At 57.0% G+C, this 16,408-nt stretch overlaps 2 protein-coding genes across 6 annotated transcripts in view; one reads left to right on the top strand and one right to left on the bottom strand.

The window, feature by feature from the left end:
• RARA (retinoic acid receptor alpha) overlaps positions 1 to 8,105 on the top strand; it is a 46,794-nt gene extending 38,689 nt beyond the window's left edge. For all 5 annotated transcript variants that reach the window (XM_002748559.7, XM_003733028.6, XM_035300592.3 and 2 more), the window contains 6 exons: positions 508 to 649; positions 2,468 to 2,628; positions 2,911 to 3,087; positions 4,808 to 5,012; positions 5,751 to 5,909; positions 6,495 to 8,105. In XM_002748559.7, coding sequence (XP_002748605.1) covers positions 508 to 649; positions 2,468 to 2,628; positions 2,911 to 3,087; positions 4,808 to 5,012; positions 5,751 to 5,909; positions 6,495 to 6,712 — 1,062 coding nt within the window. In that variant the 3' untranslated portion in view covers positions 6,713 to 8,105. The remainder of the gene's footprint in view (positions 1 to 507; positions 650 to 2,467; positions 2,629 to 2,910; positions 3,088 to 4,807; positions 5,013 to 5,750; positions 5,910 to 6,494) is intronic.
• Positions 8,106 to 11,599: 3,494 nt separating this feature from the next.
• Positions 11,600 to 15,634, bottom strand: GJD3 (gap junction protein delta 3). The gene is made up of 2 exons (XM_078375549.1): positions 15,541 to 15,634; positions 11,600 to 15,209 (listed from the first exon to the last, which is right to left on the bottom strand). The coding sequence occupies exon 2, from the start codon at positions 14,744 to 14,746 to the stop codon at positions 13,877 to 13,879; it is 870 nt and encodes a 289-aa protein (XP_078231675.1). The 5' UTR covers positions 14,747 to 15,209; positions 15,541 to 15,634; the 3' UTR covers positions 11,600 to 13,876.
• Positions 15,635 to 16,408: the final 774 nt, after the last annotated feature.

Below are 16,408 nucleotides of genomic sequence, written 5' to 3'. Positions count from 1 at the left end.
TGTGTCTGTGCTGGTCAGTGCACTCCTGTCTCATTGGTGAACCTGCGTCTTTCTGCCTTGCTTCTGAGTGCATGTGTATGTTTGCCTCCATTTCTCTGGCCAGCCCCTGTGTCTGCCTCCTAGCCTCTTCCTGCTTGTCTGCTCTTCCTGTGTTCTGAGTTCATGGGTGTGGGTTCCAGATCCCTGGCTATTTGCAAGGTAGCCCCATGTCTTCCTATTTCTGACTCATCAGCAGCCCTGAGGTCCTTTCCCTGGAAGGGAGGAGTCAGTGAGTTGGGGGAAGACTCCTGCCCATCCCGCAGCGTTGAGGAGGGTACTGGGATTCTCCTGAGGAGGATCCTTTTAGGTGAATCGTCCTCCCCACCTTTTCTGGCTTGCCCAGATAGGCGATGGGCAAAGGCTTGGGGCAGCAGCTGGCCTGGCCCTCTTCCCCTAGACTGAGACTGTAGCCGGGCACTGCTCCCACTGCGGGTGTGGACAACCTGACTCCCTTCCCTCCATACCTAGGGCTTCTTCCGCCGCAGCATCCAGAAGAACATGGTGTACACGTGTCACCGGGACAAGAACTGCATCATCAACAAGGTGACCCGGAACCGCTGCCAGTACTGCCGGCTGCAGAAGTGCTTCGAAGTGGGCATGTCCAAGGAGTGTGAGTGCCATGGGGCAGGGGCCTCAGGTGCTCCTAAAGACCACGGTTGAGGGTGGTTTGTGTGTAGCTGCAAGGACCTGTTTGCAAGTCTGCCTGGTGCAGGTCTGTGCTCCAGGAGCGTGTATCTGTAACTGTTCCTGTTTCTGCACGTCTGGCTGTGTGTGCTTGCATATGTGTGCATGTGTACTTGCTCCAGGATGGCTTTCTTCCAGGCCGCGCTTGGCCTTGGGGTGGGGCTCAGCGGCATAGTCAGTCCCTTCTGATTGTAAGTCTTAGGGGAGGGGCTTGAATTCTGAGGGGTGCTGGGCTGGATCGGGGAGTGGAGGGGCTGGCACAAGGATCCAAAGCCATTGTCTAGTTAAGCCTGGGATCCAGAGTTAGAAGAAAGAATTGGGACTTCTTAGATCCCAGAGGAAACGGGGTTTCCACTTTGGGCTCAGCTGAGGCCTGATGGAGGGAGAGAGGGAGGGAGGGAGAGAGAGAGGGAAAGGCTGGACCGGGAGACCCTCTTGTGTTGAATCATGGGTGTTGCCGTGGTGACCGGTGATTGATGATGTCAGAGATAAATGACGCTGACAGACGCCTCCTTGTCTGCGTGGACGTTGCCATGGAGCCTGAGCCTTGGGGGATGGGATGGGGGAGGGGGCTGCAGGACCCCCTAGCCCTTTGTGGGGAGGGTAGTGGGGAGGGGGCATGGGAGAGATGGTTTTGACTGTTGCACGAAGAGCCCCAGACAGGAGTGGAGGGGACTGGAGGATCCTGCCACAGGAGTCTGGGGGTGCCTTGTCCTGAGCCCAGGAAGTGGTGGGTTCCTGCTGCAAGAGTGGTGACAACTCAGACCCACAAGCCTGGAACCCTTCATTGAAGGGCTGTCACCTCCTCCTTCCTCTGGGTTTGTGCCACCTTCTGCTCTTTCTATGGCAGAAGGACCAGGGTGGGGACCCCCTCTCCCTCCCACCACCAACTCCCCCTCTCCCTCCCACCACCAGCTCCCCCTCTCCCGGCTGCTCTGTGCCCCGGAGCTGAGCAGCTGCCATTTCAATAGAATTAAAGCTTCCGAATGATAAACGTCTTGTCACAGCTGCAATTTTCTCTTCCCAAATTATCCCCCCACTCTCCCTCTCCCTCTCCTTCTCTCCCCTGCACTTTATTGAATTTGCAGAATCGACATGAGTGATCTCCAAATTATGCCAGCTACCCCCTCCTCGCTACCCCCTCCCTGAGCCCCTCCCCCACCCTCCCTTCCTCCAGCGTCAGCAGCCGCCACCACTGGCCCTGTGAGTGATTGTGTGTCTGGGATAATCGGCTGGTAACGACCCCATCTCTTCTTTAAAGCCGAGTGGTGTGTGCGGCTCAGCGCCCCTGGTGATTTGTCAGCTCCCCAGCTAATGGGCCGAGAGATTCTCCCCGCCAGGCCCTTCACTCTCAGGCTGGGGAGCCCTACTCCCCGCCTACCCCAGGAGCTGCTTAGAGCCAGTCCCAAGGGACCCCCAGGGAGACTGCAGGTGGGAGGGCTGGGCTCGTGGAGGCTGGAGAAGGACCTTTGCGCGGGGGACAGCACACAGTCAGCTGCGGGGTGTGTGTGGAGGGCCACAGCTGTGCTCATGGAGCTCCTGGGCAGAGCTTGATGTGTGGGTTGGGTGGGCATGGAGGGCCGGAGTGCATGGCGATGTCTTGCCTGCTTGTGCACGTGTGCTGTATGCGCATGCTTAAAGCTGGGGTGACCTCCTCAGCAGCTGGTAGCTCTCTGTCAGGCTGGGGGTAGACAAGGCCCTGAGCAGCCTGCAGCTGCCCTCTAACCCCCTCTGCCTTCCACAGCTGTGAGAAACGACCGAAACAAGAAGAAGAAGGAGGTGCCCAAGCCTGAGTGCTCTGAGAGCTACACGCTGAGCCCGGAGGTGGGGGAGCTCATTGAGAAGGTGCGCAAAGCGCACCAGGAAACCTTCCCTGCCCTCTGCCAGCTGGGCAAATACACTACGGTATGGCTTTCCCCTGGCCTGCAGGGTGGGAGGTGCCCAGGGCCACAGGGCCAGGACGGGCCCCTCTCGGGCACCCCTTCTTGTGCCAGGCATTTCCTCTTCCCCTCTGGCTGGTTTACTGCGTCCTTCCCTTCCCATCTCTTCTCCCTCCCCCGCTGCCTCTTCCCAAGGAGCTCTCAGGAAGTGAAGGCCAGGTAGAGGGCAGGCCTGTGGGGGCTGGCAGAGCCAGGCCGAGAAGGGGTACCATGGAGAAGAAGGCCCTCACTCTCCCTCCTCCCCCAGAACAACAGCTCAGAACAACGTGTCTCTCTGGACATTGACCTCTGGGACAAGTTCAGTGAACTCTCCACCAAGTGCATCATTAAGACTGTGGAGTTCGCCAAGCAACTGCCAGGCTTCACCACCCTCACTATCGCCGACCAGATCACCCTCCTCAAGGCTGCCTGCCTGGACATCCTGGTGAGGGTCTGCACCGTGCCCCCCAGGACTGCCCTGTACCCTGGGTGGCTGTCCTTCCCTCCTAATGTCTGTCTGCAATCACCTGTCCAAATGCCCGCCACCCAAATGTCCGCCCTTCCTCTCCCCTGTCCACATGTCCACTTGTCTCCCTGTCCACTCAGCCACCCAGCAACCAGATGTGCAGGAGCTCACCTGTTCACCATACACACATTCAGCCACCCCTCCATCCAGCCATTTAGTCGGTAATAAAGATTCACCTAGGGGCCAGGTGCAGTGGCTCATATATGTAATCCCAGCACTTTGGGAGACTGAGGCAGGAGGATGGAAGTTCAAGACCAGCCTGGGCAGCATTGTGAGACCCTGTTTCTGCAACAAATTAAAAAGATTCACCTGGAACCCTCTGGCCAATGCTTGAGCTGGGTGTCAGGAACCCAGCGGTGAATGCACCACCATCCCCTCTTGAACACCTTCCATGTGAGGCAACAGATAAGTCAACAGAGGTTGCAAAACTGTGATCAATGCTACCTGGAGATGGGGGAGGGCTCATGACTGCTTGGGCCTGAAGGATAATGTCTCAGAGGAGGTGACATCTAGGGGTTTGTAGAAGGGGCAAGGAGAGGGTAGCCCTAACTTAGGAGCAGGAAGTGAAAGACTTGTTGCTGTGAGGCCATGCTGCACTCAGGAGACTGCCTGGTACTCAGTAAGCCTAAGGGTGGCATTGGCTTGGGCTGGAGGCTGGAAGAGGCAGTGGGAACTGCATGTCCTCCCTGCTGTTCCTGACAAGGACTCAGTACACCTGTTCCCTCTTGGCCTACTCCAGGGTTGGGGACTTGGGATTTGACGAGGCTGTCATTTCTTTTTTTTTGGGACAGTTTCACTTGTGTCACCTAGGCTGGAGTGCAATGGTGCGCTCTCACTGCAACCTGCAACCTCCCCCTCCCGGGTTCAAGCGATTCATCTGCTTCAGCCTCCTGAGTAGCTGGGATTATAGGCGCCCACCACCATGCCTGGCTAATTTTTCTAAATTTTTTGTAGAGATGGGGTTTCACCATATTGGCTAGGCTGGTCTTGAACTCCTGACCTCAGGTGATCCACCTGCCTCAGCCTCCAAAGTGCTGGGATTACAGGCGTGAGCCATGGCGCCTGGCAGACTGTCATTTCCTTGTGGACACCTCTGAATGTTGAGGCAGGTGATGGGTGGGAGGTGTAGAGTGTTCTGCCTGCAGGGGCTCCCATCCGCACACCCCAGATGCAGGAGGCACGGTCTGGGTTCGTGCAACATGTTTCAAGCCCATACACATTTACTGAGTGCCTGTCGTCTGCCCCATCCTGAGAGCTGCAGGCAGCAGCCCAGTGCTCCTTGGCTCCTGGAAATTCTAGGTCCCCTCTAAATTCTCTGTGTGGAGGCAGGATGCCTAGATCTGCACTGTTCAGTACAGTAGCTGCTTGCCTCATGTGACTATTTAAATTTAAATTAATTAAAATTAAACTCAATTCAATTCCTCAATTGCATTAGCCACATTTCAAGTACTCAATAATCGCATGCGGCTGGTGGCTGAGGTATTGGGTGGTGCAGACATAGAACCTTTCCATCATTGTAGAAAATTCTGTCAGACAGTATTACTCCGGCTGCTGCCAGGTGATCCTTCGGGAGTGCTGGTGCTGAGTGCTCCGAGTGGGTGGGGCTCAGTCCCTGAACCCGTGCATCCTCTGCACCCAGATCCTGCGGATCTGCACGAGGTACACGCCCGAGCAGGACACCATGACCTTCTCGGACGGGCTGACCCTGAACCGGACCCAGATGCACAACGCTGGCTTCGGTCCCCTCACCGACCTGGTCTTTGCCTTCGCCAACCAGCTGCTGCCCCTGGAGATGGATGATGCAGAGACAGGGCTGCTCAGCGCCATCTGCCTCATCTGTGGAGGTGGGCAAGGGGCCTGGGTCCGGGGGCTGAGCTGGGACGAGAGTGCAGCCCTGGGAGACTCTTCCAGGGAACTCTTTCAGGCCGCCTCTGTCAGGCCCCTCTAGAGGGCAGGGTCGGGTCTGCAGCTACACAGCAAGAGGGCCTGGACTCCTGTTCCCGTTTTCTGGGCAACACCCCTTCTAGGGAAGTTAAGAGTTAGGGTTTGAGGGTCGAACCTCCCAGGGTCATCTCCTGGCCGGTGCATGACCTTGAACAGGTTGCTGAACTTCTCTGAGCTTCTGTTTCTGTGCAGTGGGGACAGCAGCGGTCTGTAGCTCAGAGGCTGATGGGAGGATTACGGTGGTAACAGAGATTGTGCAGGTGCCCAGAGCAAGCCCCAGTGTATGTTTGTTGCTATTTTATTATTGTGATTTCTGCCATTTCATCTGGTTTCCAGAATAACAGGTGGGAGTGGGAGTCAACCTGGGAACCCTCCCCCTGTTTGGGGATGGCACTGCCCATTTGGGGTCCCATCCCACGAACTAAGATTGTAGGGAGGGCTTTGGGCACCTCCCACCCTCAGCCCCCTTTTAAGGGCCTCTGTCCCCAGTGGTAGTAGGGACCCCATTCCCTGCCCTGTGTGGGGAGGCACCTGAAAGCTGCCCTTCTCTGTGGCCTGGGCAGGCACGCCCCCAGGTGGCTGAGGCTGGGGGTGCAGCTGTGTTCCCAGCTACTCAGTGGGTGGCCCTGCTTCCTCAGACCGCCAGGACCTGGAGCAGCCAGACCGGGTGGACATGCTGCAAGAGCCGCTGCTGGAGGCGCTGAAGGTCTACGTGCGGAAGCGGAGGCCCAGTCGCCCCCACATGTTTCCCAAGATGCTGATGAAGATCACCGACCTGCGAAGCATCAGCGCCAAGGGTGAGGCTTCCAGACCTGGCGGGGTGCTGGCCCCTGACACCTGGCCCAGGCTCCCACGTCCAAGCCAGCAGCCTGCGTCTTTGTGGAGGACGACGAGACACCTGTCCCATCTGTGTCTAGGCCGAGGTCCCCCAGTGACTGCATTGTGCCCAGGTGGCCTGCCTGTGTCACATTTGTGTGGTAGTTGAGGTCATGGCTCTGGAACCAGACACGTGGGTGTCTGTCCTTGTGCGGGTCACTTAACTACTCTGAGCCCGCAGTTTCCCTTCTGAGGGGTGGGGATAACATTAGTGTTTACAGAGGAGTCAGGATAATCCCTAATGCACAGAAAGAGGGAGGAAGGGCTTGGTGTCAAGCCTGGGCTGGCAGTCTGGCCCTAGAGCAAGAGTTCAGGACCACTTTGCCCCATTGCCACCAGCCTCTGGACTTGGGGGCTTAAGAGAGCTGGCTCATGTCAAAGAACTGAATTCCAAGAAAGATGCTAATATCAGCAGGATTGATCTTCTCACCTCGAGCCAGGCTTGCTGGAGCTGGGGTGGGAGGGCTGGCCCAGCATGCTGACCTCTGTCCCCTCCTCTCCTGCAGGGGCTGAGCGGGTGATCACGCTGAAGATGGAGATCCCGGGTTCCATGCCGCCTCTCATCCAGGAAATGCTAGAGAACTCAGAGGGCCTGGACACTCTGAGTGGACAGCCGGGGGGTGGGGGGCGGGACGGGGGTGGCCTGGCTCCCCCGCCAGGCAGCTGTAGCCCCAGCCTCAGCCCCAGCTCCAACAGAAGCAGCCCGGCCACCCACTCCCCGTGACTGACCACGCCACATGGACACAGCCCTCGCCCTCCGCCCTGGCTTTTCTCTGCCTTTCTACCGACCATGTGACCCCTGCCAGCCCTGCCACCTGTCCTCCTGGGCAGTACTGGGGACCTTCCCTAGGGGACAGGGAGGGAGGAGGCAGCGACTCCTTGGACAGAGGCCTGGGCCCTCAATGGACTGCCTGCTCCCACAGCCTGGGCTGACGTCAGAGGCCGAGGCTGGGGCCGGGAACTGAGTGAGGCCCCTGGTCCTGGGCCTCAGGATGGTTCCTGGGGGGGGCCTCGTGTTCATCAAGACACCCCTCTGCCCAGCTCACCACATCTTCATCACCAGCAAATGCCAGGACTTGGCTCCCCCATCCTCAGAACTCACAAGCCATTGCTCCCCAGCTGGGGAACCTCAACCTCCCCCCCTGCCTTGGTTGGTGACAGAGGGGGTGGGCCAGGGGCTGGGGGTTCCCCCTGTACATACCCTGCCATACCAACCCCAGGTATTAATTCTCGCTGGTTTTGTTTTTATTTTAATTTTTTTTGGTTTTGATTTTTTTAAATAAGAATTTTCATTTTAAGCACATTTATACTGAAGGAATTTGTGCTGTGTATTGGGGGGAGCTGGAGCCAGAGCTGGAGGGGAGTGGGTCCTGGGGGAGGGAGTGGCTCAGAAGGGGCCCCCACTCTCCTTTCATGTCCCTGTGTCCCCCAGTTCTCCTCAGCCTTTTCCTCCTCAGTTTTCTCTTTAAAACTGTGAAGTACTAACTTTCCAAGGCCTGCCTTCCCCTCCCTTGCGCTGGAGAAGCCACCAGCCCCTTTTTCCGTCTGCCTGACCACTGGGTGTGGACGGTGGGGGACAGCCCTGGAAGGACAGGCTCCTGGCCTTGGCATCTGCCTGTACATGAGGCGTGGAGTAGGGGCAGAGCAGGGGACCCAGCAGAGTTTTCCCAGACCTGGTTCTACCGAGAGCTGCCTCCTGTCAGGGCCCACATCATCCAAGCTCCCCAGCCCCCACTGTGAAGGGGCTGGCCAGGGGCCTGAGCTGCCCCCACCCCCAGCCTCAGCCACCAGCACCCGCACAGGGCCCCCAGACACACACGCACACACACACACTATGGACAGTAGATGGGACACACACTTGGCCTGAGTTCCTCCATTTCCCTGGCCTGCCCCCCATCCCCCACCTGTCCCACTCCTGTGCCCCCTCCTTGCCCCGCAGGACGGGCCTTCAGAGGGTCTCCCCTCACCCCTGCACCCTTGGCTGGGGGAGCCGGCTCTGCCCTGACTTCCTCCACCCGGGGTTGGGACCCCTTCCCCTGGAGCCCACGGGTGCACCTGTTACTGTTGGGCTTTCCACTGAGATCTACTGGATAAAGAATAAAGTTCTATTTATTCTACACATGCCTCCAGCCTTGCTGCCTCCACCTGCTCCTCTTGGCGTCTGGGCTGGGGGCTTGGGATGGGTTTCCTTGTGCTCTGGGCCTGTGATTTTCAGGATGAGCACTGGGGCTGGGAGGCTGGCCAGGGCACCCCTCCAAGCTGCCTTCTGAGGCTCACCTTGTGCTGGGGTCTTTGGAGACACTGAGGAGACAGGCCTGCCCCTTGGGAAGGCCTCCGTCTGGGGATCCACACTGCCCATGTCATGGAGCCCCAGTCTGGGAGTGGGAGGGGAGAAGAGGAAAGCTGTCCCCACCTTCAGGGAACTCCTAGTCTGAGGGAGGAAGCCGGACCCCACCCCTAGACATTGGGTCTGGACTTGACCATCACAGCAGGAGTGACAGATGGCACAGGAGGTTCAGTCAGGGATTCATAGGAACCTAGAAAGAGGCAAGGCACGGTGGCTCACGCCTGTAATCCCAGCACTTTGAGAGACTGAGGCGGGCAGATCACTTGAGGTCAGGAGTTCGAGACCAGCTTGACCAACATGTTGAAACCCCGTCTCTACTAAAAATGCAAGAAAATTAGCCGGGCGTGGTAGTGGGCACCTATAATCCCAGCTACTCCGGAGTTGAGGCAGGAGAATCCCTTGAACCTGGGAGGCAGAGGTTGCAGAGAGCCGAGATCGTGCCACTGCACTCCAGCCTGGGACTCAGCCTCAAAACAAACAAACAAACAAACAAACAAGAAAGAAACCTAACAAAAACAGAGGATTGGGATGGAAGTTTAGGGGCCCAGCCCTCTGCCTCCGGAGGGTGTAAGGCTAATTTTGCTAGGGGCCGCCTGCCATCTCTACTTTAGCCACCAGATGGCGGGCAGCACCTTGCTTGACTCAGGCTGCCCCAGGCCGGAGGCAACCATAGGGACGGAGGCGCTTTTCCTCCTGTAAGTATTTTCTAACATCTTTACGAGTCCGCAATGAAATTTGACATACTGTACCTGTACACGTGATTACACAAATCAGTATTTTGTCACAACCGTATTATAAAGGCTAAATTGAGGGGCAATGCTGTGTGTTTCAGTACATTAATGCCTCTATTTTAAATGAATACATTTGGATTTAACAGAAGAAGGTTGGAAGCCATTCTGTACAAATAGCCCAGGAAAATTAAAGAGAAAAAAAATCGGCATGTTTGGTCTATAATAAAACTATGCAAAAAAGGCCCAAACAAAACCCTTAATGTTTTACCTGTAAAACAGGTTGTGGGCCCTGGTTTCTCGCTTATGCCAATGTCCCAGTGGGACATTCTAAAGTTGTGCCTAAGGCCAGGTGCAGTGGCTCACACCTGTAATCCCAGCACTTTCAGGCAGAGGCTGGTGTATCACTTGAGTCTAGGAGCTCAAGACAAGCCTGGGCAACACGGTGAAACCTTGTCTCTACAAAAAAATAAAATAAAAAACTAGCCTAGCCTGGTGGCATGTGACTGTAGTCCCAGCTACTTGGTGGGGCTGGGATGGGAGAGTTGTTGGAGCCCTGGAGGTTGAGGCTGCAGTGAGCCATGATCATGCCACTGAACTCCAGTCTGGGTAACAGAGGGAGACCCTGTGTCAAATGAAAATAAAAATAAAGTTGTGCCTGTCAGGTTTTTATTTTGAGAGGATATCTTGACATCTGTAGCCCTTGCCCACTAAATGCCAGCAGGGTCCCCCATGATTGTGAAAACAAAGCAGTGGCCCCCACATTTACAAACTGCCCCTTCCGGGAGCACCTTTGCTGTTGGGAACCTCTGGGCTTGAGATTGTCCTCAGTGGTCGACAGTTCACTGTTGCTGAGTTGCTCAGCTTCGGCACCAAAGTGAAGATCTGACTAGGTTGTGGGGGATGGCCTGTGCACTGTGGGACGCTCAGGAACATCTCCCGCCTTCTGCCATGAAATCCTAGTGGTGCTTCTGCCCCACCCCAGTTGTAACACCCAAATGTGACTCTAAACATTGCCAAATGTCCCCTGGGGGGCAAAATCACCCCCAATTGAGATCCACTGCTGTGGAGTGTGGTCCTCTAAGGCTGACCTGCTTTGCACTGAGCCAGGGCCCATCCTTCACAGGAGACTGAGCTGGAAAGTGATTGGGATGGCACCTGCGCAGGGCTGCAACAGGCTTGACAGGCCTACGGGAGTGCAGGGCAGAGGCAGTGAACCAGGCCTGGGGCAGGGCTCAGAAGCCTTCCTGGAAGAGGTTGTCCCTCTCAGCTAAATTTTTTTTTTTTTTTTTTGAGATGGAGTCTTGCCCTGTCACCCAGACTGGAGTGCAAATGGCATCATCTCAGCTCACTACAACCTCTGCCTCCCAGGTTCAAGCGATTTTCCTGCCTCAGTCTCCCAAGTAGCTGGAGTTACAGGCACGAGCTACCATGCCTGGCTAATTTTTTGTATAGTAGAGATGGGGTTTCTCCACATGGCTGGTCTCGAACTCCTGACCTCATGATCCACCCACCTCGGCCTCACAAAGTGCTTGGATTACCGGCGTGAGCCATGGCACCCAGGTAGCTAAATCTCTTTTAAATTAAATTAAATTTTATTTATTTTAAGTAATTTTATTTATTTTGGGACGGAGTCTTGCTCTCTTGCCCAGGCTGGAGTACAAGTGGCAGGATCTCAGGTCACTGCAACCTTAGCCTTCCTAGTTCAAGTGACTCTCCTGCCTCAGCCTCCCGAGTAGCTGGGACTACAGGTGAGCACCTCAATACTCAGCTAATTTTTTTTTTTGAGACGGAGTTTCGCTCTTGTTACCCAGGCTGGAGTGCAATGGCACGATCTTGGCTCCCGCAACCTCCGCCTCCTGGGTTCAGGCAATTCTCCTGCCTCAGCCTCCCGAGTAGCTGGGACTACAGGCACGCGCCACCATGCCCAGCTAATTTTTTGTATTTTTTACTAGAGACGGGGTTTCACCATGTTGACCAGGATGGTCTCGATCTCTTGACCTTGTGATTCACCCGCCTTGGACTCCCAAAGTGCTGGGATTACAGGCTTGAGCCACTGTGCCCGAATTTTTGTATTTTTAGTAGAGACGGGGTTTCACCATGTTGGCTAGGCTGGTCTTGAACTCCTGACCTCAAGCGATCTGCCCACGTGGCCTCCCAAAGGGCTGGGATTATAGGTGTGAGCCACCCTACCTGGCCCCCTCTCAGCTAAATCTCTAGAGGAAAGAATTGGTTAGGTGGGTGCAGTTTTGTAAGACTTAGTATGAGAAAAAGAATGTAAACTATCTCCTTAATACTTTTTTTTGAGACGGAGTTTTGCTCTTGTTGCCCAGGCTGGAGTGCAATAGCTTGACCTTGGTTCACTACAACCTCCGACTCCTGGGTTCAAGCGATTCTCCTGCCTCAGCCTCCCAAGTAGCTGGGATTACAGGCATGCACCACCACGCCCAGCCTAATACTTTTTAATTTCAATGAGGTGTTAAGATGAAAATGTTTTGGATATACTGGGTTAAAGAAAACAGATAACTAAAATTAATTTCACGTGTTTCCTTTTACTTTTTAATGTGGCTAATGAAAAACTTGAAGCTCCATACATGGCTCACGTGCTATTTCCATAGGATGACACTGATGTTGAACATTACCTGACACACAGGTACTTGACAAATATTTGTTGAATGAATATACATCTGGGAAAGAGCGGGACAGCCCCGTCTGAGTTTGTGTGGAGGGGTCTGGACTATGGACACAGAACCTCATCAGAGAGACGGTGCCCCCGTAGCATGTATAGTGTTTGGGCATGGCAGTGTGTAGGCCTGGGGACCCTTCGGTTTCTCATGCAACACATGTTTACTAAGCCATGGAAGGGGAGGGAGCAATGCCATCCTGCAGGAGAAGTGCTCCCCCAAGGGAAGCCATGGGCATCCAGCTGTGTCTTAGGGTGGGGGCTACCAGGGAAACCCTCTCCTTGAAGGTGTCTGTATTCTTCCCAAATGACAACAAAAGGTGGGTGGGCATTAGCTAGGGGAGGAGACTGCAGGAAGCAGCAGCTGCTCTGGGCAAAGGAACAGCCCGTTCAAACACTTGGCAGCAAAAGTGGGCCTGGTGCTTGTTAGGAACAGAAAATTCCCTGTGGTTCTGAACACACTGGGAAGCCGGTGCTGTGGGGCTGGAAGCCTGACTGTCAAGGGCTTCAGAAGGAAGCCTCCTGAAGGCGATGGACTCACCCTGAGGGCAGGGGCACACCCCCAGGGTTTAAGTGGGGGGAGGCGGTTTCAGAAAGACCCCTCACTACTGTGTGGGGCGCACAAGGAGAGCTAAATAAGGAAAGAAGGGGGATGTCAGGAACTCAGAAGGGCAGGGTGGGGTGATGGCGGGCAAACGCACAGCCTGATCGGCAGGACACCGTGAGGCCTCTAAGGTGCAGTCCGATGAAGGCCCCTGGATTTGTCACTTAGGTCCTGGGCGATCTTATGGATAACAGCCCACTGGGTGGTGAAGGGGGAGGGCAGACAGGAGTGGAGACACAGGACGGGGATGCCTACATAGGCAGCAGCTCTTCCAATGCCTGAAAGGAGGAAAAAGTGGGTGGTTGGAAGGGAAGTCAGGGCCCCAGCGCGGTGTGTTTTGGGAACTTTCTCCTGAGGACAGAAGGGACTTTCCCGTTCATAGCCTGGGGAGCAGCAGTGGTGGGGAGGATAAAGATGGAGGAGGGAGGCATAACACAAGTCTGTGTTGTCCTTCGGCCTGCCTCCTGCCCCCACCCCACCTCCACCGCCACCTCCATGAAAGGGCCCAGCCCCCACCTCAACACAAGGCGGACAGGGAGGATCTGTTCATAGGCCCCTGAGGACTGAGGCCTGCCCGGGGAAGAGACCCCTTTCCTCCTCTTGTCTCCCTGGACAGGTCTCTCGGGAGGGGAGACAGACCTCCTGCAATGCCCTGGCAGATCAGCTGGTTTAGGGTGGTGGGGGGCAGCCATTGTGGCTGCTGCTGGCATCGGATCCTGGCCACCTCCGCAGGGCATATCAGAGATCTCTCTCTCTCTTTCACACACACACACACACACACACACACGCAGGAGGTCACGCAGGATGCCCACATGCGCACTAGCGAACAAGGATGTTTATGTGTCTAGGTGTGCACACGAAGTCGTGCAGGATGGACGGTGTGTGTGTAAACAATGGACTCACACAAAGCTCACAAGGATGTGTGTACTCAGCTCTCACAGGGCACACATGTGTCTGTGTGCATGTGCACACACACAGCTCACCGGGGGGTTACGTGGGTCTGTGCGCACGAGTGGGCCTCACGCAGGCTGTACACATGTGCGCACATGCACGGCGCTCACACGGTGTACATGTGCGAGGGCACACAGCTCACAGTGCGTATGTGTCTGTGTGTGCACACTCACAGAAGGCCCACACGGGGAGGGGCACTCTCTCTGAACACGGAGAGTGCCTGAGAAGGCGGGCATCAGTTGTTTTCGTCCCTAGTAAAACCATCACCCTCCACCTTCCGCTCTGCTTTCCGCCTCGGGTCCACTCTCGGGAAACTGGCCTCCTTCCTTTCCACCTGGACCTGCCTGAGTTCATCCTCCACCCACAGCTCCGCCGGTCCCAGGTGCCGCAGGCAGCCGCTGGGAGGCAGTACGAGGCAAGAGCGCTGCGGCCTGCGGGCCGTCCCTAAGGCTCGTTTCCTGCCGGGGCAGGTCCGGCGACAGCTCTGGAGGAAGCGGCTTCTGGCTTCTGCGGTGCTGGCTTAGGTGGCGGGGTCCGGCCCTTGCCGTCCAGCCCGCGCGAGGCAAGGCCCGCCTCTAGATGGCCAGGTCCCCGCGGCCGGTGGCCGGTGACGCCTTGCCGCGGCCGCTGCCGCTGTCGCGGTGGCTGGCGGGCGACCGGTGCGCATAGGCGGGCTGGGCGCAGGGCTCGGGGTCGGGGCTCCGGGAGGGCAGGGCCGGCGGCGGCGGCGGGAGCAGCTTCTGCGCCTCCTCATGCGCACGGTTGCAGCGGTTGTGGCGTTCCTCGGCCTGCGGGCGGCCCTTCCAGAGCAGGTGGCCCAGCTCTGCCACGCTGAGCAGCGCCGACAGCAGCCCTACCGCGAAGTAGAAGAGCACGAAGACGGTCTTCTCGGTGGGCCGGCTCACGAAGCAGTCGACCGTGTGCCGGCAGGGCGGGGCGGCGCACGCGAAGTGCGGGGCCACGCGGAAGCCGTAGAGCAGCGCCTGGCTGCCCAGGAAGGTCAGCTCCGCCAGCAGGCGCAGCGCCACGCTCAGCAGGTAGCAGCGGCGCGCGCGGCGGGCGCGCAGGGCGCACGGCGCGCACTGGGCCTCGGGCCGCTTGAGGGCGCACGGCGCCGCTACCTCCGCGCCGTCCGCCTCCTTGCCTGCGCGGTGCATGGAGTAGACGACGAACAGCACCGGGGGCGCCGAGAGCAGCAGGATGTGGAAGAGCCAGAAGCGGTAGTGGGAGACCGGGAAGGCGCGGTCGTAGCAGGTCTGGCGACAGCCCGGCTGCAGCGTGTTGCACACGAACTCCTCTTGCTCGTCCTCGAACACGGCGCCGCCCACCGTGGCCAGCACCAGGATGCGGAAGATCAGCATAACCACCAGCCAGAGGCGGCCCACGAGCGGCGACTGCAGCTGCACGGCGTCCAACAGGGAGCCCAGGAACGCCCACTCCCCCATGGCGCTGGGGACGCGGGGCGGGGAGTCAGGGTCTGGGGCAGGTCAGAGACCCCCACCCCTTCCACGACCGTCGGGGTAGGGGCCCTTGGGCCTTCTCTGACTTTAGGGTGAGTCATGGTGTGGGAGAGGCCCGCGTTTAGCGAGAAGACCAGTGTGGAAGGGAGGGCCACGGGAAGGCCCGAGAGGAGCAGGTGACGCTCAAGTATGGGTTCCCTTCTCTTTGGAGCCAATGCGTGCTGGGGAGGAGCCCCCATTTGTGTTTTAGCCGCACCCCCGTGGGCCGTCGCGGTTCGACCCTGGGATCTTGAAGATCCCAGATTCTTAGGAAGGACCTTGGAGATCAGCTGGGCCAGCCCCTGACTTGCCTGGTGGAAGCAGAAACCCAGCGGTGCCCTTAGCTGTCAAGGATGCTGTGGGAAGAGTGGAGCCTCGAACCCCGGCCTCCAGACCCAATTTGGTGCCCCTGGGAGAGGAGAGAGTGGCAGAGGCAGCCAGACCATTTCTTTCTCGGCCCACTATTTCTCTCACCATTTAGACTGTAGTGAACTCCTCTCAAGGAGGGGGGGCTGGCATAGAGGCAACCCCGCTTTCATAACTGTCCCAGGGTCCTTTGTCGGAGGTTTTCCTGCTCTCTTACTCCAGCGTGGTAGGAATGCGGGCCCAGCCTCTTCCCTCTCCTCCCCCACCTCCTGTGCCTCTAGCCTCCACATCTCCTGAGAGCCTCCCCCACCCCATACTCACACAGGTCCCCACACACCCCTGGTGTTCCTAGACCATCACCCAACCCCACTCACCCTGGGGCCGGGGCTGGGGTGTCAGAGCTGAGCCAGGGACCTTGGGAGGTGGCTGGGACCGGCGCCTCTTGCTCCCTCTTTCATTTTCCTTTTCGGATTTGGCCGGGATGGAGGACCGGACAGGATGGCTGAGAGGGGCTAGCGCTCCCCCTTCTCTTAAAGGAACAGGGTGACCCTGCTTGCTGGCTCCGCCCTTGGGAACAGCACGGGCCACGCCCGTTGTTGGGCTGTGCGGCCTTCACTTTCTGGCCCCCCACCTCCCCACCTCATAGCTAAGTCTCCATCTGGAAATGGGGGAGGGGGTTAACCAGAGCCACATCTTTTATCAAGGGAGTTGGGGGGTTCCAGGAAGCCCTTCCCAGACAGCCTCTCAGCCTAGAACCTAGACCCACTATGCACTAATCATGCCTGTGAAGATGTTTGGCTGCTGGAGTTCAAGGGGCAGCAAACATCCAACAGCTTCTGGGTCCAGCTCTGCCACCACTCACCTGGGAAAAACCGTTTGTCTGGACTGAGCCTGGTTTTCCTGCGTCATCAACCAAGGTGGCCAGGCTTGCTAACCCCCAAGTTTCCTTCCAGCTCTACATCTTTTTTTGAGACGGGGTCTCTCTATTAGTCCAGGTTGATCTTGAACTCCTGGCTTCAAGTGATCCTCACACCTCAGCCTCCTGACCAGCTGGGATTCTCTAGTTCTTAATATTGAGTTCCCAACCATGTGACAGAGAACCGAAAAACACTTGGGCCTGGAAAAAAATATCCCATATGGAAAACCATTAAAATATCCCAAGTGGCTGGCTTTAGTAGTTAAATAAAATCTTTGGTTTCCTTCCCACTTTTCTGTAATTTCCAGCTTCACTATAATAAGCAT

Source organism: Callithrix jacchus, chromosome 5 (genome assembly GCF_049354715.1).
Source record: "Callithrix jacchus isolate 240 chromosome 5, calJac240_pri, whole genome shotgun sequence".
NCBI classification, from domain to species: domain Eukaryota; kingdom Metazoa; phylum Chordata; class Mammalia; order Primates; family Cebidae; genus Callithrix; species Callithrix jacchus.
This window is presented reverse-complemented; position numbering and strand designations above follow the sequence as displayed.